Raw genomic sequence first — 22214 nt, forward strand, 5'->3', positions numbered from 1 at the left:
GTTCAACATCTTAATACTTAGACCGTAGTGGCGCTTCGGATTGTAATGTTATTTAATATTAACGGTCTTGTTTCCTATCTTATTGTTTATAAACGCGCGCTGAAATAATGCGTTACTCTCGAGACATATCGGTTATTGCGAAAAATTATTGCTAAGGTCTCGGTAGTCTAAAGGCTCAGGACACTCGCACGGAATGCAAGAGATCCGGGTTCGACTCCCGGCCGAGGCAATATTTTTCGCAATAAGTTTATTACAGTTTTTTAAAAAATTAATTTGGGGAATTTTGGGGGGAGTATTACATTTCAGATTTATTGCGTTAATGTCGACAACCATATCGACACGTAATTATTATTTCTGAAATTAATTCATTCGTTTGAATAATATATATATTAGTTCAACATCTTAATACTTAGACCGTAGTGGCGCTTCGGATTGTAATGTTATTTTAATATTAACGGTCTTGTTTCCTATCTTATTATTATATATATATATATATATATATAATTTTAAAAAAATGTGATATTCACAGTTATAATAATAATTGCAACTATGAATAAGTATTCTAGAATTTAGTGATGGGCTTGAAATAATACTATATCTTTTTGGATTATATACAATATACATATATACGGAGGATAAGAAATGTGCATCATAGCCGACTTTCAAATCGAATGAAAAAGTCCGAAACGTTATATAAAAATGTACATCAAAAATGGAAAGTTGGCCATTACATAAAATTTAAAAAATTTGGGGAACTGCAGGTAAGACATATATTAGAATCAATAAATAGAATAATAAGTTAAAACATTAAAACAGACTTTACAGACTTTCTAACATTCAATTCTATTTTTTATTTCAATCTGCTCACTTGTGCGTGATAATAATTTTTAATATTAAAATGACATTAAATAAAACACGCGGAAGTGTGTACATGTGTACTTTATAAAACTTATATGTTTATCAACTTATATATAATCCTTTTATTATTAGATGTCAAAATTAAGATGTATTTTTTATATATGAAAATTTAAAATATATTTTTATTAATAATTTAATAATACTTTTCCATTTGTTATACTACTTTTCTTCAGATACATATGATAAACTTAAAAAAATTTTTTAAAGTCGAATTTATATCGTATAAATACTGAAAGTGAAGATGATGAAATTGCAAAAAAAAAGATATAGAGCTAAAACTAAAAAAAAGTGAAGATATTGGGTCATCTAAAAAGTATCCGCGGTTTTTTGTCACTAGATGATATTGATGGTCTATATCTAGTGACAAAGTACCGCGGATACTTTTTAGATGACCCAATAGTATTAATGAAGAAGAAAATCGAGTTAAAGTGCCAGCATATCCGAAGATACAAACAAAAGAAAGTTACGTTACATTACACAAGAGATAAAAACAACATCACACGAAGATTAGTGCACAGATATTATAAAAACCGCGGTCCAATTCACGCTCACACGCTTAAAAATCATTTCATTCTTGTTGTTTGTCAAATGTTGAACGAAGGTAAATGATGCTCATGAGCATTGTCAGCATGAATCGGACCACGGCCGAAGTAAATATATAACAGTGTGCGTGTGGTAGAAAGATTTATTAAGATTGTTGTGATTATTTTTTACATTATATAAAATTCACGTTTCAGCGAAATTTCGGCGAAGTTTCAGCAAATTTTTAGTAATTTTACTGATTTTCAGCAACATTTCTACAACATTTCAGTAAAATTTTATCGAAATTTTTTTTTAAGTGGTTTCCCCAGTAGGCCTAATCCACTCTCATTGTTTAATGCAACAATTCGAAATACTTGTGAACAGAGTTCGGCTCTTCAAAATATCTCCTGCGAGATACGCAAAATTATGGTCCACCGATACATCGCAACGTCGGTCTCGAAGAAGAAGTCCTTCGGATGTTCGAGGAAAATCCTGGAACTGTGTGCGTCGTGCAGCTTGCGCACTCAGTTTACCGCGATGTACGGTGCATCGCATTTTACGACAGAATAATTTACGGCCGTTTCATTATCAACGCGTGCAATTGCTGGAACGAGATGAAGCACCGCGCGTTCATTTTTGTGAAGGTATTTACTTATTCTTTTACTCGATAATCACACTGCTTTTTTGCAGAGATTAGCTATCAATAAAATATGCTTCTTGCACAATGCCGGTGAAATGCCTCATTTTTCGATTATATCTTATAGACGGATGAGACCTTTACGCCAAATGGTGTGTTCAACTCAAGAAATCATTTGGTCTGGCAATTCGAAAATCCACACACCATTCGCGCCTTTCGTTGGTCAATCAACGTATGGACAGGAATGTTAAAGAATCGAGTGGTAAATATTCTTGTAAATTATAAAGAAAATATCTTTTCTTCCATAGTTTTTTCGAATGTATTAACAATTGACAATTTTTAGGTCGGTCCTCATTTTTTGCCGCCACATCTCAGTGCACAGGCGTACAGAGAGTTTTTAGGAAATCATTTACCGGTGCTTCTCGAGAACGTTCCTCTTAATATTCACCAAACGCTGATTTATTAGCATGATGGAGCTCCCGCACATTTCTCCCGTCAAACAAGAGAAATGTTAGACGCGCGTTTTTTCCGGAGAGGATGGATCGTGGTGGTCCGATTACTTGGCCGACAACATCGCCAGATTTAAATGTGCTTGATTACTTTGTTTGGGGCTATATCAAAGATTTAATCGAACATAGGCGTGATGGCCTTGAACATGAGGTATGCGATGAGATCATAGCGGCCTTTAATACCTGTTAGCGCGTTAGCTATTTATGTTATTCATTCATTCGATGTAAGCGCTCCGTGCCCGCGCGTGTTAGTTGATAAGATCCGTTACCGAGAGAGGGAGTCGTCTCGCGAGTGTACATGGGTATTGGTGCGACGGTAGCGAGTGTGGTAACGCTGGATCACCTCCATGCGAGTCAAAAAGGCGTGCAGAAGTCCGCGATTGCCATTAAAGTTAAGTGGTGAAAACTGTATTGAGTTAACCATTCGAACATACATAACATTTGGTCCTTCGAGCCGGATTTCACGTCTGACCATTACATCCAGTATTAGTAAATCATTACGTTCGGGTAACTCACCGGGTAAATATCAACGAATCTCGAGGTTACCAAACAGACTATTTCAAAGATGTCGGAGATTGCTGATCTTCGCCAAGCACGAGGCTATGCAAAGGCAAAGTTGACGAGATTGCGAACGAGAGCAAGCTAATGATGGATCAGGCATTGAGCTTGACAAGGAACAAGCAGAGGCAAGGCTGGAGAAATTAGAAGAGACGTGTAACGATTTCGAGTCCAAAAGTTCACTACAAAAATTACTACAAAAAATTACTACAAAAAGAGGGCGAATTCAATGAGGACGCACTAAAGCAAGAATGTTTCGAAGAAACATATTTTAGGTAAAATCTTTGTTAAAGCGATGCATGAAGCTATTGTCGGCGTACGAACGCTAGAAGCAGACGCAGTCACTCGATTGTTGCAACAGCAAACCGAGCTCATAGAATAAATGCGATGCTTAGCACGAAGGCGCGGACGCCATGACACCGCGTAGTAATAACGAGACGTTGTCGGCCATTCTCGCGCGACAAACCGACATACTTGATCGCGTGGCAAACAATGCAGGCACAATTACTATTACAGATACTAAAGTAAAGTTGCCTACCATCAAACTACCGAGGTTTAATAGCAAAATCGAGGATTGGAAAGCTTTTTCTAACAGCTTTCGATCAATCATGTCAGACCGCAACTGTCTGATGTCGAAAAGTTTCAATATTTAGTTTCGTCAATCTCAGGGCAGATTGACGCCGCTAAAATTATTGAATCAATCGAGTTAACGGGTCAAAATTATTCGACGACTTGGGAATTACTGCTAAGTAGACATGATGATCCTAGGTCGCTTAAGAAAAAACATATTGAATATTTATTCACAATGTCCGTCGTAGCTAAAGAGTCAGCGAAGGCTCTTCGCGAGTTAATTGATTATACTTCCAGGCACCTACGCATGTTAAAGATTCTAGGATTACCTAACGATGCTTGGGATGATCTGATCATGCACATGATGGAAGACAAATTCGATGTGAAAACTCTTCGAGCATGGAAAGAGGAAACAAAGTCTAGCGAAATAGTGACGTTAAACGACATGTTGGAATTTCTAAAAAATAGAAGCCTCATTCTAGAGCGTATCGAGTCACGATCAATGACATCAATGACAGAGCTCTCAAGGAAAGGGAGCTGCGTAGGGCTCTCATGGGCACTCTAAATCGCAAGCTGTAAACAAAAGTGTTGCAAATCTCAAAACAAAGTTCTCTAACCTCTTCTCTGAATACGGGTAAGTGTTACCTCTGCGATGGATCACATCTTTTATTTGTGAGAAATTTCTAGCTTTGTCGGTTGCCGATCGCATTAAGGAAGTTAGGCGTCTAAAGCTATGCATAAATTGTCTCAGAAACGACCATTACGTAAAGGCATGCAAAAAGGGTTTCTGTCGAGAATGTAATGGGAAGCACAATACATTATGTTATCAACTACAGGCTGACAAGGACTCAGCAAAATCAGAGCAGCAGGACAACAATCATCAATTAGTTGCTAATGTAGCGGTTAATCACGTATATCAAGGTAAAAAGGCGACGAATTCTCATGGCCTGCAAGGGCCTCATAGGGTGTTAAAAGAATCTAGTACTAGTACAAAATTACGTATATTTGATGCTAAAAATAATAAAAGTCTTTAAATGACGCTCTTCTGATCGGACCCGTTTTACAAGATGGCTTAATCGACGTAATTATTTCGTATTTATAAAATCGCTTTAACTACCGACTTACAGAAAATGTATCGCCAGGTGTTGGTTCAGGAAGACGATCGCGATTTTCAACGAATTTTATGGAGATTTTCGCCCGTACAAGATTATCGCTTAAATACTGTTACGTACAGTCAAGCCTGTGCATCTCTGTGTACCTTGGCGGTACGTTGCTTGAGATAACTAGGTGAGGAAGGTAAAGAGAGTTATCCGCTTGCATCCCATACTCTATTGAATGATACTTATGTCGATGATATAATTTCGGGGGCTAGCACGATTGAAAATGCTCGTTCTTTGCAAGAACAGTTAATTATGTTATTAAGAGAAGGATTCGAAGCACACAAATGGTGCTCTAATTCTGACGACGCACTGAAAGGAGTTCCGCACGAGCTCTGTGAATCTGATTCTAGTTTCAAAATTGATGCGAATGATACTATTCGATACTTTGGGGCTCGAATGGAATCCCAATTCGGACAGACAATTCAATTTACTACAAATACAATGCGTCTACAAAGCGCGAGATGCTGTCCGCAATTGGTAAACTATTCGATCCTTTGAGTTTGATAGGCCACATTTTAACCGTAGCTAAAATTCTGATGCAAAGTCTTTGGAAAATCAAGACAGGGACGATCCACTCCCGGATTCAGAGCTACACACAAGTTGAAGGAATTCCAAGATTCCTTCAATAGTACTCACGAGTTATATGTTCCTCGATTAGTTGTAGGTGTGTCAAAGGATTGTCGATATTCCATGTTTACATTTTGCGACGCGTCCGAGAAAACATATGGCGCATGTATCTACATACAATCGGTAAGCAAATCCAGCGAAGAAACGACGATTAGGTTATTATGCGCGAAGGTAGCCCCTTTAAAGAAGTAATCTATACCTAAGTTAGAACTGTGTAGCGCATTATTACTATCTAAACTGATCAATAATGTAAAACACGCCATTCACATTGAAATCGATGAAATACGGGCATGGTCTGATTCCATGGTCGTGCTGTACTTCGCGACGTAGCACGTTGGAAATCTTTCGTATCCAACCGTATGTCGGAAATTAGCGAAATACTACCTGCTATTCATTGGAACCATGTAAAAGGTTCGGAGAATCCTGCAGATCTGATCTCAAGAGGAGTTTCACCTGCTCAGCTGAAGGATAATTCCTTATGGTGGAATAGCTCTAAATGGTTGTCATATATTCGTCCCGTTACAAGCGAAAGAAATCTTAATTTGGAATTTGCCGTATACAGTGTCGAGATTGAAGCCAAGCAACTCACTGCAGCTTGCAATCTCATTGTATCTCAATTATTGGTTTTCAATCAACACACTCATCACGAACTGCTCAACGTTCACAAGGATTGAGCGGATACTTGCCTATTGCATTTCTTCATAACTACCGCAAAGGACATGAAGACAGAGAATTATCTAAATTGACTCTACTTAAGTTGGAATTATCAAGACGCAAGGTACTCAAGCATTCACAACGTGTCTACTTCGCGGAAGAGCTAAAATGTCTTCAAAACAAATGAGAATTAAGCAGAACTAACCCATTACTTCAGCTACATCCATTTCTAGACGAACATGGTATAATTAGGGTGGGCGGACGACTTCAGGCGACGCCTTGGAGTTTCGAAAGGAAACATCCCATCTTACTGCCCGCACAATGCAAGATCACACGTTTGCTGATCGAAAGAGAACATCGCGCTCTATTGCATGCTAGTCCACAATTGTTGTTGGCATCAATACGTCAGCAATACAGGCCGCTAAACGCAAGAAATTTGGTGCATCAGGTTTGCCGTTCCTGTGTCTGGTGTGCTAGACATAACCCAAGAGGACTAACCCAAGCGATGGGATCTCTTCCCGGTGATAGAGTGCACCTAGAGCATTCGTCATCGGGATCAATTTTGCTGGCCCAATTACTACCCTTGTCAACAAAGGACGAGGTCGGAAAACATGTAAATCCTACATAGCACTATTTATATGCTTCGCCAATATATAGAATGGGGCTTTATTCCTCCATATTCGCCGCATCTAGGAGGTCTATGGGAAGCAGGAGTCAAATCCTGTAAATATCTTTTCCGCAGAGTCATGGGCAATATTTTGTTTACCTTTAAGGAATTAACAACGTCTCTCATGCAGATTAAAGCATGCCTGAATTCGAGGCCGTTGTCACCCCTATCCTCTCATCTGATTTACCTTTAACGCCAGGACATTTCCTCATAGGAGAACCATTAACCAGTCTTCCGGATAACGATCTAGCTGATATAAAAATCAACCGCCTTGATAGGTAGGAGATGGTTCAACACTCGATCCAAGAATTTTGGAAAAGGTGGGCGGCCGAATACGTGTCCAATTTGCAAAGCTGCGTCAAGTGGAAAACTCGCATGTTCGATTAAATCTTTGATATAGCCCCAAACAAAGTAATCAAGCACATTTAAATCTGGCGACGTTGTCGGTCAAGTAATTGGACCACCACGATCCATCCTCTCCGGAAAAAACGCGCGTCTAACATTTCTCTTGTTTGACGGGAGAAATGTGCGGGAGCTCCATCATGCTAATAAATCAGCGTTTGGTGAATATTAAGAGGAACGTTCTCGAGAAGCACCGGTAAATGATTTCCTAAAAACTCTCTGTACGCCTGTGCACTGAGACGTGGCGGAAAAAAATGAGGACCGACCTAAAAATTGTCAATTGTTAATACATTCGAAAAAACTATGGAAGAAAAGATATTTTCTTTATAATTTACAAGAATATTTACCACTCGGTTCTTTAACATTCCTGCCCATACGTTGATTGACCAACGAAAGGCGCCCTCGCGAATGGTGTGTAGATTTTCGAATTGCCAGACCAAATGATTTCTTGAGTTGAACATATCATTTGGCGTAAAGGTGGTCTCATCCGTTTATAAGATATAATCGAGAAATGAGGCATTTCGCCGGCATTGTGCAAGAAGCCCTGCGCATATTTTATTGATATCTAATCTCTGCAAAAAAGCAGTGTGATTATCGAGTAAAATAAGTAAATACCTTCACAAAAATGAACGCGCGGTGCTTCATCTCGCTCCAGCAATTGCTGCACGCGTTAGTAATGAAACGGCCGTAAATTATTCTGTCGTAAAATGCGATGCACCGTACATCGCGGTAAACCGAGTGCGCAAGCTGCACGACGCACACAGTTCCAGAATTTTCTTCAAACATTCGAAGGACTTCTTCTTTGAGACCGACGTTACGACGTATCGGTGGACCATAATTTCACGTATCTCGTAGGAGATAGTTCGAAGAGCCGAACTCTGTTCACAAGCACGAGGAAGGCATTTCGAACAATTGTTATATTAAACAATGAGAGTGGATTAGGCCTACTTGGGAAACCACGTAAAAAAAAACGCGCCAAGCTATCTACCTCAAAGTGGTGTGGAAACGATAGCGTTTCCTTAGTACTTAAAATGTTTATATTAGGTCATTTAAAAAGTATCCGCGGTTTTTTGTTCAATTTTTGAATGAAAAAAATCGCGGATACTTTTTAAATAACCCAATATCTTCAGAAGAATATGAGTAGCGTCTGCATTGCACATCTCATCGCATTCTGTAGTTTAATTTTTTTATTACATCCAGAGAAAAATTTCTTCAAAGAAATGTTTCTTTGCTATATGACTAAGGAAAACATTTCTTTGATTTGAATATAACTTTTTCAAATTAAAGAAATTTTTTCTTTAACCGTGTAGCAAAGGAAATATTTCTTTGAATCGAAGACACCTTTCTCTGTATAACATAAATATTTAATAGTTTTAATTATATTTAATTTTTTTTACCTTACAAAATGATCTCGTAATTAATAATTAATCGTAAGTCTGTACATTGCAAATCCAATATTCTTTCAGCTGAAACTCTTACCTTCTTTGTTTTTTAAGTCATTAAATACAATTGAACGTATTAATTACGTTATTTTGTATCACTGTTAGAAATGTTTTAATGAATTTTAAGTAACATGTAACGAAAGCTTATGGTCATGCAGTAATTGAAAAGAATTGAATAATATAACTTAAAATTAGGTTACATGTCTTAAATGTAATAAACCTTAATAAAAAAAGAACTTTTTAATAATTTTTTATAATAAAAGTTATTTTTTTATAAAGAAAAAAATTTTTTTATTATAGTTCTAAAGTACTTTTGAAGCCATTTTGTTTTCATTCTGAAATTTTTTTCTATCTGTTACAATTCCAGCGACATTCGCTTCGAAAGAGAAACACCGATTTTTTTCTAAAGGGTGTTCTATTCCCTAAAAGTGCGTATGGGTACGTATAAAAAAATACGTGTCGCTTATTTTTGTCTGGAGAATAATATAATAAATGTTCATTAAAATCGGAGAGGGACAGTTGGGTCCATTTCCTTGTAAGTTATAGATTTTTTTAATGTAATGAACATGGGCATTCAATTTGATGGATAGTTTAATTGAAATAAACTAAAACACTCAATTTTCAATTAGTGTTTTTCAATACACTTAAGTTTTCAGTTACTACAAACTTAAACATCTCATTAACGTATACATAAATAATTTTTTCAGTGACAGAAAATTTAAATGTTATTCATCAGTGAACATAAAAGATTAATAAAATTTAAGAACGTTTCTAACGGTGTACAATAAAACTTGTTAAAGAAACATGTGAAAAAGAACCTCAGTCAAATGCATCATTATACATGGAAAAATAATACATCTGGATTTACAATGTAGCGGCTATCTATCTGAGCTTGTACTATAATTTCAAGTATACACGCATTAACATCTCAGAAAATAAAATTCCGACTAAATATAGCATAAAACAAAACACATAAACTAAATATAGCGATAGTTCCGACAAAGTGTGTCTCGAAGCATAATTAAATAGAAACATCGTATAATAAGTAAGCGGAAATGTATCGCGACGATAGCATCAGCATACGCTTTGCGTAGTGCTCTAATTAATTACATTAATTATCTTAACATATCTATAATTGTGTTGAAACGTATTTAGTCGTGCTAAATAACGTGATTTATAATGATAAGAAATGTGTAAGGGAAACTTCAGCTAAAATAACATTTTGAATAGTGTAGACGCAATGTGGCGAAACACATAGGACCGCCATGCCAGACTGTGCCAAGCGATGAAGCGCTACTTCCCTCTCCCTACGCGCCGCCGCCGCCGCCGCTCGAGTGTGGGCCGTCCTACGAATTCGCGCGGCGCGGCTTGATCGCATATTGGCTTAGATGTTTCCTTTTCTAATTTAAAAATTAAAGCCAGTATCTCAAAATAATATAAGAATTTTGTATTCCCTTTGATCCATTCTCCGTCCTCAATGTGGCCCCGACCCATCTTAAGAGACACCTTGTATATGTATATATATATATATATATATATATATATATATATATACATATATATATATATATACATATATTGTGCGAGAGCGAACCAGAGCGAGAGCGCTGATCGTGAAATTTTTAAAGTGATGCGGCGTTTGTCTTACTGTCTTTCTCGCTAGTTTAAATCCGGCTCGAAGGACCAGAAAATGTGCGAGAGCGCACCGCGCGGAAAGAGGTTCGAGTGAGAAAACGGCACAAGGTTGATATGATGCACGACAGTGAAGAGAACTCCGTTTCATTTAATTTAACAAAAGAATTTCTTTAATGTATTCAGTTACAAAGTCAAAAGATATAATTAATTAAAGATCAGATTAACAGAATATTAAATGCGGTCACCTTTTCCAAATTGAGCTTGGAATCGCGGTGATGGAAAATCTCGGCGATTTTCCTCGAAGCTTCTCGAAAGATTCGGTTTATAGCGATTTCACTAAACGGTTAGCACGGCGATTTTACGAAGCGCGACTATGACTCTAAGAACTCTAAGAACTTTTGGAAGTAAGTAGGAGGACGGCGAGATCGAAGCATTTATTGCTTTCGGCCTGAGCTTTCCCTTTTGGGAAAAATCCAATAAAAATTTGCCACAATCGTAATTATTACGTGGCATTAGGTGTACAAAATTGATTGGCGCTTTGGATTCTTTTCTAGCGACGTTCAACGTAACAGTCATGCGCGACAGAAAATCCGTGCGTGGGATTGGTGACAGCGCGTGACGTATTCGTCGGAGCGCGGCGCTCGCGTGCGCGAATTGAATCGTTCTAGAACTTTCGATTGTCCGTTGCCGGTAACGACAACTTGTTTGCGTGTAACGAATTGTTTTTAAAAAGAACAAAGAACGACGAATTTGATGATTTTAACGAGGATTAAAATCATGTTTGAGATGAAATCACGAGCTCAATTTGTGCATGCGTTCAATGACAATTAATGTCGATCGACTGAAAGAATTCTTGCTTTTCTTTCGAATTACCGATCTCGAACATCCCGCCCGCCTCGTCATCTCCGTGACGATATGTGTATGAGGTTACGTATAGAGATTACAAAAACTGTAAACGCGAAAACATAACAAGCGATACAATACAATGAATTCGTGGAAGAACTTGAACCGTAAACGAGAGTTATATGACAAATAACATTGAAAGAATGATTCACGAAAATACGCGCGATCACTTCAAGCTCTTCTTTACATTTGTCGCATTAGCGTGCAAGATAAACGCGTTAGCCTCTTCTGGCAATAAAACTAATTTGACCAAAGGACGAGTTAATTCAGATGAGGCGGTTTTGACTGTGACCACCCGCACTACGCCGTCGTCTCCAGGATGTAGCTGCGTGACTCGCACCAAAGGCCACTTATTTGGCGGCGAGAGCTCGGAGCGAATGATGCATAGCGATCCAAGGCGTGGTGGCAAAGCATCCTTGGTCCATTTCGGTCTGGTAGCCAGAGTATTTAAGTACTCGCGTGACGAGGAGGCTCGGAGCATCTCACGAAGTTGCCGGTCGGCGCCCGAAAAATTGGTGCCGCAATCGGAGTAGATGTCCGTGCACAGTCCTCGGCGAGATGTAAATCGACGGAGAGCAGTCTGAAAAGCGTTGGTGGTGTAAGCTGAAACAGCCTCGAGAGGAACGGCCTTGGAGCTAAAACAGATAAAGACAGCGATGAACGCCCTGTGAGCGCTGTGCCCACGCCCTTTGCTCGTCCTGATGAAGATAGGCTCGACGTAGTCGCTGCCCACGTGAAGAAATGGTCGTGCGGGAGTCACTCTTCCTGGAGGAAGGTTTCCCATCTTTGGTTGCGGAGTGGCAGCCCTCCACCGTGTGCATGTCACGCACTGATGCAGCCATCGCTTGACCACTGCTTGGACTTGTGGAATCCAGCGGGAGACGTGACCTCGAATTCCGTGGAGCGTGACCTTGGATTCGGACCACAAGATCACTGGCGTTGCAACTAGTTTTAGCACAGAGCGCGTGTGCACGAGTACACTTGACAGTACGGTGGCGGCGCAGAGTTCAAGTCGCGGGAGAGAAACAGGTTTGATCGGCGCGACCTTGCTTTTGGCTGTCAACAATAGAGTCTTCGTTTGGTGGTTTGCGGTGATGCGGAGATACTTCACAGCGGCGTAACCTCTTTCGGATGCGTCTGCGAAGTCGTGCAATTCGAATTGAGAGCTCGTGTCGCCGGTGCCGAGCCAGCGGCCGACTCTGAGCTTCTCAAGCAATGGAAGTTCTTCCCAGAGCCGCTTCCACTTTCCAGCGATGGTTGACGGCAATGGTGTGTCCCACTCTAGCTGCTGCAGCCAGGCCGACTGCATGAGAATTTTTGCTTGAATGGTCACTGGAGCCAGCCATCCGAGCGGGTCGAAGAATCGAGCGGTCTCCGACAGCAGACTTCTTCTGGTGAACGCGACGACGGTGCGAGGAGGAACAGAGAAGGCGAGTTCGTCCCTGGTTGGATACCAGCGCAATCCCAGCGTTGAGTGGTTCTCTAGTTCCCACGACCTCGAGTCTCTGGTGAGACTGTACTCAGACGGAATGTCGCGAAGAAGCTCCTGGCAGTTGGCGGCCCACTTTCGGAGAGAGAACCCGCCCGCCGTGCAGAGGTTGCGGAGCTCTTCTTGGAGAGCGATAGCGTCGTCCTTTTCAGGCGCTCCGGTTGCGACATCGTCGACGCAGCAGTCGGGTCGTAACGGATTTGCGCCTCGAGGGAAACGTGGTCCATCGTCATCGGCGAGTTGACCATCGGCGTGATCGGCGGTTGAGCGGTGCACAAGGTTGGCTGACTCATGATCTGAGGTGCACTGAGGCGAGTGGCGCTGTGCTGAGTTGGTTACTTGGTCGCAACCTCCCGATAAGATCCAGCCGAGCTGTGTCCTTTGAACGATAGGCGCTTGGGGGCCTCCCTTGCGGAGACCACCCTCGAGAATGATTGAGCATACCTCCGCTCCAAAAGGTTGCTCAATCGAGTCGTTCGCTGCGTAGTCCGGATCAACCAATTGGAGCCCCTTTAGATGTGGCCCCTCCATTCTGATCCTGGCGTGAGAGCCGTGGTAAAGCGAAAGACGTGGCGGAATAAAGGCTCCGACTTTGAAGTCGGTCCCTGTGGTTAACGAGGTCACCTTGAGAGTCATCTTTCCCCTGCTGGGCCCGGAGCTTTTGCCGTTGATGCCGATGACTTCGATTGCGGATCGAGAGCGTGGCAAGCGTAGGCGCTGGACCAGAGCCTCGGATTTTAATGAGGTTTCCGAACCTTGGTCGATGAGCCCGCGTGTGGTATGCTGATTGCCGTGACGATCAGCGACGGAAACTCGCGCAGTTGCGAGCAAGGTAGCCTTGTGGTCGTCGTTGCGGCGCACCGCCGACAGTGAGCTGACCTCGTGAGGTTTCGATGAAACGTACGCGTCGTGTAACATTGAGTGGTGACGAGACTGGCACGTAGCACACGTCCTCGTCGACTGGCACTTCGCGAATTTATGAGAGCCGAGACAGTTGAAGCACAGCTTGTGAGTTTTGGCGACGGCCTTGCGGTCGGCCGCGGATTTTTTCTTGAATTCTTCACACATCATCACGTGGTGCTTACCCTTGCATAGGACGCATTGGAAAGACTCGGTGTGTTTCTTGACGTGATGCGACTTGGCGGATCGCGACGGGTTGTCGGAGACCTTGAGCGATTTTGGTTTGGCGGCTTTGAGAGTTAGCGTTCTCCTTGTGATAAAGTCCAGCAACGTGTCATGGTTTGGCAAGTCCGTGGAATTGCTCACAAACGATCGGAATTTTAAGCGCGGCAGCGCCGACTTGGTAGAACAATCGGTTCCCGGTTCACTTGGAGGAGCTGTACTCGAATTTTCAGCTTTGAGCTTTGCCAGGTACTCGCTCAGCAGGCCGCGCAGCTGCACGTACGTGTTTTCGGCGGAATCGACGAATTGAGACGTGTTGTACTCACTCTGTTTGAAGGCTTCCTTGTAATGTGCTCGAATAAGTTTGTGGTGCCTTTCGAAGTCCGCCCACATCTTGTCGAGAAGCGTCGAGCGGATTTCGACAGCGCGGAGGGTGATGTTGGCCGTCTCCATTTTCTTTAAATTGGTCACTGACCTGGCCATGCGACTATGGATGTCCCTCTGGGCGGTCAGCAAGACGGCTATTTCGTCACTCATGATTTCACTTGCGAATTTTTCTCTCTCTGATTTTCTTGATGATGCGCGCACTGGACGCGATGCACTCGACACTGCGGATGCCGGCGAAAATCCGGCTCGAAGGACCAGAAAATGTGCGAGAGCGAACCAGAGCGAGAGCGCTGATCGTGAAATTTTTAAAGTGATGCGGCGTTTGTCTTACTGTCTTTCTCGCTAGTTTAAATCCGGCTCGAAGGACCAGAAAATGTGCGAGAGCGCACCGCGCGGAAAGAGGTTCGAGTGAGAAAACGGCACAAGGTTGATATGATGCACGACAGTGAAGAGAACTCCGTTTCATTTAATTTAACAAAAGAATTTCTTTAATGTATTCAGTTACAAAGTCAAAAGATATAATTAATTAAAGATCAGATTAACAGAATATTAAATGCGGTCACCTTTTCCAAATTGAGCTTGGAATCGCGGTGATGGAAAATCTCGGCGATTTTCCTCGAAGCTTCTCGAAAGATTCGGTTTATAGCGATTTCACTAAACGGTTAGCACGGCGATTTTACGAAGCGCGACTATGACTCTAAGAACTCTAAGAACTTTTGGAAGTAAGTAGGAGGACGGCGAGATCGAAGCATTTATTGCTTTCGGCCTGAGCTTTCCCTTTTGGGAAAAATCCAATAAAAATTTGCCACAATCGTAATTATTACGTGGCATTAGGTGTACAAAATTGATTGGCGCTTTGGATTCTTTTCTAGCGACGTTCAACGTAACAGTCATGCGCGACAGAAAATCCGTGCGTGGGATTGGTGACAGCGCGTGACGTATTCGTCGGAGCGCGGCGCTCGCGTGCGCGAATTGAATCGTTCTAGAACTTTCGATTGTCCGTTGCCGGTAACGACAACTTGTTTGCGTGTAACGAATTGTTTTTAAAAAGAACAAAGAACGACGAATTTGATGATTTTAACGAGGATTAAAATCATGTTTGAGATGAAATCACGAGCTCAATTTGTGCATGCGTTCAATGACAATTAATGTCGATCGACTGAAAGAATTCTTGCTTTTCTTTCGAATTACCGATCTCGAATTTCTGGTCCTTCGAGCCGGATTTTCGCCGGCATCCGCAGTGTCGAGTGCATCGCGTCCAGTGCGCGCATCATCAAGAAAATCAGAGAGAGAAAAATTCGCAAGTGAAATCATGAGTGACGAAATAGCCGTCTTGCTGACCGCCCAGAGGGACATCCATAGTCGCATGGCCAGGTCAGTGACCAATTTAAAGAAAATGGAGACGGCCAACATCACCCTCCGCGCTGTCGAAATCCGCTCGACGCTTCTCGACAAGATGTGGGCGGACTTCGAAAGGCACCACAAACTTATTCGAGCACATTACAAGGAAGCCTTCAAACAGAGTGAGTACAACACGTCTCAATTCGTCGATTCCGCCGAAAACACGTACGTGCAGCTGCGCGGCCTGCTGAGCGAGTACCTGGCAAAGCTCAAAGCTGAAAATTCGAGTACAGCTCCTCCAAGTGAACCGGGAACCGATTGTTCTACCAAGTCGGCGCTGCCGCGCTTAAAATTCCGATCGTTTGTGAGCAATTCCACGGACTTGCCAAACCATGACACGTTGCTGGACTTTATCACAAGGAGAACGCTAACTCTCAAAGCCGCCAAACCAAAATCGCTCAAGGTCTCCGACAACCCGTCGCGATCCGCCAAGTCGCATCACGTCAAGAAACACACCGAGTCTTTCCAATGCGTCCTATGCAAGGGTAAGCACCACGTGATGATGTGTGAAGAATTCAAGAAAAAATCCGCGGCCGACCGCAAGGCCGTCGCCAAAACTCACAAGCTGTGCTTCAACTGTCTCGGCTCTCATAAATTCGCGAAGTGCCAGTCGACGAGGACGTGTGCTACGTGCCAGTCTCGTCACCACTCAATGTTACACGACGCGTACGTTTCATCGAAACCTCACGAGGTCAGCTCACTGTCGGCGGTGCGCCGCGACGACGACCACAAGGCTACCTTGCTCGCAACTGCGCGAGTTTCCGTCGCTGATCGTCACGGCAATCAGCATACCACACGCGGGCTCATCGACCAAGGTTCGGAAACCTCATTAAAATCCGAGGCTCTGGTCCAGCGCCTACGCTTGCCACGCTCTCGATCCGCAATCGAAGTCATCGGCATCAACGGCAAAAGCTCCGGGCCCAGCAGGGGAAAGATGACTCTCAAGGTGACCTCGTTAACCACAGGGACCGACTTCAAAGTCGGAGCCTTTATTCCGCCACGTCTTTCGCTTTACCACGGCTCTCACGCCAGGATCAGAATGGAGGGGCCACATCTAAAGGGGCTCCAATTGGTTGATCCGGACTACGCAGCGAACGACTCGATTGAGCAACCTTTTGGAGCGGAGGTATGCTCAATCATTCTCGAGGGTGGTCTCCGCAAGGGAGGCCCCCAAGCGCCTATCGTTCAAAGGACACAGCTCGGCTGGATCTTATCGGGAGGTTGCGACCAAGTAACCAACTCAGCACAGCGCCACTCGCCTCAGTGCACCTCAGATCATGAGTCAGCCAACCTTGTGCACCGCTCAACCGCCGATCACGCCGATGGTCAACTCGCCGATGACGATGGATCACGTTTCCCTCGAGGCGCAAATCCGTTACGACCCGACTGCTGCGTCGACGATGTCGCAACCGGAGCGCCTGAAAAGGACGACGCTATCGCTCTCCAAGAAGAGCTCCGCAACCTCTGCACGGCGGGCGGGTTCTCTCTCCGAAAGTGGGCCGCCAACTGCCAGGAGCTTCTTCGCGACATTCCGTCTGAGTACAGTCTCACCAGAGACTCGAGGTCGTGGGAACTAGAGAACCACTCAACGCTGGGATTGCGCTGGTATCCAACCAGGGACGAACTCGCCTTCTCTGTTCCTCCTCGCACCGTCGTCGCGTTCACCAGAAGAAGTCTGCTGTCGGAGACCGCTCGATTCTTCGACCCGCTCGGATGGCTGGCTCCAGTGACCATTCAAGCAAAAATTCTCATGCAGTCGGCCTGGCTGCAGCAGCTAGAGTGGGACACACCATTGCCGTCAACCATCGCTGGAAAGTGGAAGCGGCTCTGGGAAGAACTTCCATTGCTTGAGAAGCTCAGAGTCGGCCGCTGGCTCGGCACCGGCGACACGAGCTCTCAATTCGAATTGCACGACTTCGCAGACGCATCCGAAAGAGGTTACGCCGCTGTGAAGTATCTCCGCATCACCGCAAACCACCAAACGAAGACTCTATTGTTGACAGCCAAAAGCAAGGTCGCGCCGATCAAACCTGTTTCTCTCCCGCGACTTGAACTCTGCGCCGCCACCGTACTGTCAAGTGTACTCGTGCACACGCGCTCTGTGCTAAAACTAGTTGCAACGCCAGTGATCTTGTGGTCCGAATCCAAGGTCACGCTCCACGGAATTCGAGGTCACGTCTCCCGCTGGATTCCACAAGTCCAAGCAGTGGTCAAGCGATGGCTGCATCAGTGCGTGACATGCACACGGTGGAGGGCTGCCACTCCGCAACCAAAGATGGGAAACCTTCCTCCAGGAAGAGTGACTCCCGCACGACCATTTCTTCACGTGGGCAGCGACTACGTCGAGCCTATCTTCATCAGGACGAGCAAAGGGCGTGGGCACAGCGCTCACAGGGCGTTCATCGCTGTCTTTATCTGTTTTAGCTCCAAGGCCGTTCCTCTCGAGGCTGTTTCAGCTTACACCACCAACGCTTTTCAGACTGCTCTCCGTCGATTTACATCTCGCCGAGGACTGTGCACGGACATCTACTCCGATTGCGGCACCAATTTTTCGGGCGCCGACCGGCAACTTCGTGAGATGCTCCGAGCCTCCTCGTCACGCGAGTACTTAAATACTCTGGCTACCAGACCGAAATGGACCAAGGATGCTTTGCCACCACGCCTTGGATCGCTATGCATCATTCGCTCCGAGCTCTCGCCGCCAAATAAGTGGCCTTTGGTGCGAGTCACGCAGCTACATCCTGGAGACGACGGCGTAGTGCGGGTGGTCACAGTCAAAACCGCCTCATCTGAATTAACTCGTCCTTTGGTCAAATTAGTTTTATTGCCAGAAGAGGCTAACGCGTTTATCTTGCACGCTAATGCGACAAATGTAAAGAAGAGCTTGAAGTGATCGCGCGTATTTTCGTGAATCATTCTTTCAATGTTATTTGTCATATAACTCTCGTTTACGGTTCAAGTTCTTCCACGAATTCATTGTATTGTATCGCTTGTTATGTTTTCGCGTTTACAGTTTTTGTAATCTCTATACGTAACCTCATACACATATCGTCACGGAGATGACGAGGCGGGCGGGATGTTCGAGATCGGTAATTCGAAAGAAAAGCAAGAATTCTTTCAGTCGATCGACATTAATTGTCATTGAACGCATGCACAAATTGAGCTCGTGATTTCATCTCAAACATGATTTTAATCCTCGTTAAAATCATCAAATTCGTCGTTCTTTGTTCTTTTTAAAAACAATTCGTTACACGCAAACAAGTTGTCGTTACCGGCAACGGACAATCGAAAGTTCTAGAACGATTCAATTCGCGCACGCGAGCGCCGCGCTCCGACGAATACGTCACGCGCTGTCACCAATCCCACGCACGGATTTTCTGTCGCGCATGACTGTTACGTTGAACGTCGCTAGAAAAGAATCCAAAGCGCCAATCAATTTTGTACACCTAATGCCACGTAATAATTACGATTGTGGCAAATTTTTATTGGATTTTTCCCAAAAGGGAAAGCTCAGGCCGAAAGCAATAAATGCTTCGATCTCGCCGTCCTCCTACTTACTTCCAAAAGTTCTTAGAGTTCTTAGAGTCATAGTCGCGCTTCGTAAAATCGCCGTGCTAACCGTTTAGTGAAATCGCTATAAACCGAATCTTTCGAGAAGCTTCGAGGAAAATCGCCGAGATTTTCCATCACCGCGATTCCAAGCTCAATTTGGAAAAGGTGACCGCATTTAATATTCTGTTAATCTGATCTTTAATTAATTATATCTTTTGACTTTGTAACTGAATACATTAAAGAAATTCTTTTGTTAAATTAAATGAAACGGAGTTCTCTTCACTGTCGTGCATCATATCAACCTTGTGCCGTTTTCTCACTCGAACCTCTTTCCGCGCGGTGCGCTCTCGCACATTTTCTGGTCCTTCGAGCCGGATTTAAACTAGCGAGAAAGACAGTAAGACAAACGCCGCATCACTTTAAAAATTTCACGATCAGCGCTCTCGCTCTGGTTCGCTCTCGCACAATATATGTATATATATATATATATATATACACAGTAAAAAAATATTTCGTATTTATGTTAAAATCGAATCTTTGTTCAAATTTTTGTGTTGAATTTTTAATATATCCGAATTTTAATTTAACATAATATGATATTATTATTTGAATATTTTGTGTTAAATTAAAATTAATTAACATTTCTCTGTGTTAAGATAACACAATTATTTATATAAATAAATAAATAACAAAAATAATGTAGTTTTAAAATATAAGTTCTACAATAGAAGAAGAAATAAATAAAATATGTGTTAATTTAATATACTATAAATAATTAATTTTACTGAAGAAATATATTTTGTACAACTAATTACATATTTTATATATAAAAAAGTACAGATATTTTGTGTTATTTTCTTTTTGTAACAGTAAATATCTGCTAAATCTATATATTGCATGTTAAATATTACAGAGACATCACCTAAACTAAAAATGTAAAAATAACATTTAATTTTAATTAAATTTAATATTATAAATGTGTCAATTAATGTAAAATTTGTTTTTAAATTGTGTCAAAATATTACGCTTGTATTAATTTTTTATATAATATTTGTGTTACTTTTTAACATATTAATCTTATGTTAAATTAGCGCAAGAATTTGGGTGAACCATTTGGAACATGTGAAATGTGTTAAATTTAACACAAAATTTTTTATTGTGTACACATATATATATATATATATATATATGTGTGTGTGTGTGTGTGTGTGTGTGTATACAGAATAAAATAAGTAATTTTTTGAAGCTTGTTTCGGTTGTTTTTATTTCAATTATTTAACAAAGAATATTAATTTTTTCCTAATTGTCATATTTTAGTCAGTTTGACTTTTATTCACTTTTAACATTATTTATCTGTCACTTTTTGTTTAGTTAAATGATTTATTACTTATATAAATACTTACTTAACTGCTGTTTTTAAATATTTACTTGGAATATTTCTTTTAATATTTTTTGTGCTAAATATTATACAATTACATATGCTACAGATGCTGTACGTGTTTTTTTCCCCGACACTACTGAACAAAATATTTCAGAACCCATTAAATCATGGTTAAGACATGCAAATGAACGTTATATGAAGAAAGAATCGTTGCTCCTTTATTTTTACAAATGAATTAAACACATGTTATAACTATAGACATAGTATAATTAGACCTAGCATTCTCCGAAATTCGAGGAGTGGGGGTAAACTTCAGGTAAAAAGGACGCATACATTGAGATCCAGGTGCGTTCTCTCTCTGCATGCGCGAAACGATCACAATAAGTGCATTCTTTTCTACCTGAACTTTGCTTCCACTTCTTGAATGCGCAGTCTAGATATTATGTCTATAGTTATAACATTATGCAATTTTGTTAAAAAAAAGTTTTGCTCAAACTAGTATAGATGCGTTCGAGAAGATGCTATTAGCGCTATTTCTGTCATTTTTTCCTTGTTTTATGTCTAATAAACAACGAAGATAGAATAACAGATATAGCACTAATAGCATCTCCTCGAACGCACTATAAGTGTTAAGTAGTATTTTTAAACATAAGCTTTAATAATTGCTAGTTTCGACAAGATATAATAAATCTTTACCACTATCAATAATCATATCAATAAATATATTAATCTACGAGTATACGAAGAAATTTAGATCACAATATGAACATAATTTTTGTGAAATTTTACTTAATAGATAATAAGAAATCTTATTTTAGACCGTAACGTGTGAGAACATAATTTTTAATTCTAGATTGATTGTTTACTTAATAGGTATTCTAGGAAGGGTAACACATCAGAAAAATTTGTCGTACAAAATAATTAAGCAGCAATTTCAGCTTTGGATTCTTAATTCAGAACATAAGTTTGATAAGTTCATAAGTGATTCTAGTTACTTTATAATAGAAATTCTTTAAATAGAGAATTTATTTACTTTATAAAATTCTCTTTATAATATTTATACATGTGTCAAAGATGTCTTTTCCATTTTTTATTTTAAGAGACTAAAAATGTCATTTGAAGAAAATGTGATTTACATACGTATTACGTTGAGAATAATTATTTTTTATATGTTTTATATGTTTGTATATTATATATATATATATATATATATATATATATATATATATATATGTGTGTGTGTGTGTGTACATATTAAAAAAATCATTTTAAATAAAACATCTTTTTGTGTTTAAATATGTATACTTTTAATACATCCTGAAATCGTTCTGAAATAGTTCTGAAATAGTTCTAAAATAATCCTGAATACACAGTGCGACAAATATGTTCCTGGACACGAACCACATCTCAGCAACCAGTGGCGACATCTGTGCGTTCAAACATGCATTTTAAAGGTTGAACATTTTGCTATCATCTGTCAAAGTTTCATTCATTTTGGTTGACATATAACGAAGATATGACAGTTCATGTTAAACAAGATTTGGTCGAGGTAGAAATTTTAATATGGAACAAAGAGCAGTGATCAAATTTAACGCAAAACTTGGTAAAAGTGCATTAGAAACATTCCGATTGATGCAACAAGTTTATGGCAGTCAATGTCTAGGTCATACAGCTGTTT

General features: G+C 41.4%; 1 protein-coding gene across 1 annotated transcript; it reads left to right on the forward strand.

Moving 5' to 3' along the window:
• The first annotated feature begins 15417 nt into the window (after positions 1 to 15417).
• On the forward strand, positions 15418 to 19137 carry LOC147908804 (uncharacterized). The gene has a single exon (XM_087408739.1). The coding sequence runs from the start codon at positions 15515 to 15517 to the stop codon at positions 18494 to 18496; it is 2982 nt and encodes a 993-aa protein (XP_087264865.1). The 5' UTR covers positions 15418 to 15514; the 3' UTR covers positions 18497 to 19137.
• Positions 19138 to 22214: the final 3077 nt, after the last annotated feature.

The sequence above is a fragment of the Acromyrmex echinatior genome, chromosome 8 (assembly GCF_024713525.1).
Source record: "Acromyrmex echinatior isolate Ae372 chromosome 8, ASM2471352v2, whole genome shotgun sequence".
In the NCBI taxonomy this organism is placed as follows: Eukaryota; Metazoa; Arthropoda; class Insecta; order Hymenoptera; family Formicidae; genus Acromyrmex; species Acromyrmex echinatior.

Excerpts from the sequence above, each read along its gene's own strand:
- LOC147908804 (XM_087408739.1), top strand. The coding sequence starts at position 15,515 with ATGAGTGACGAAATAGCCGTCTTGCTGACCGCCCAGAGGGACATCCAT.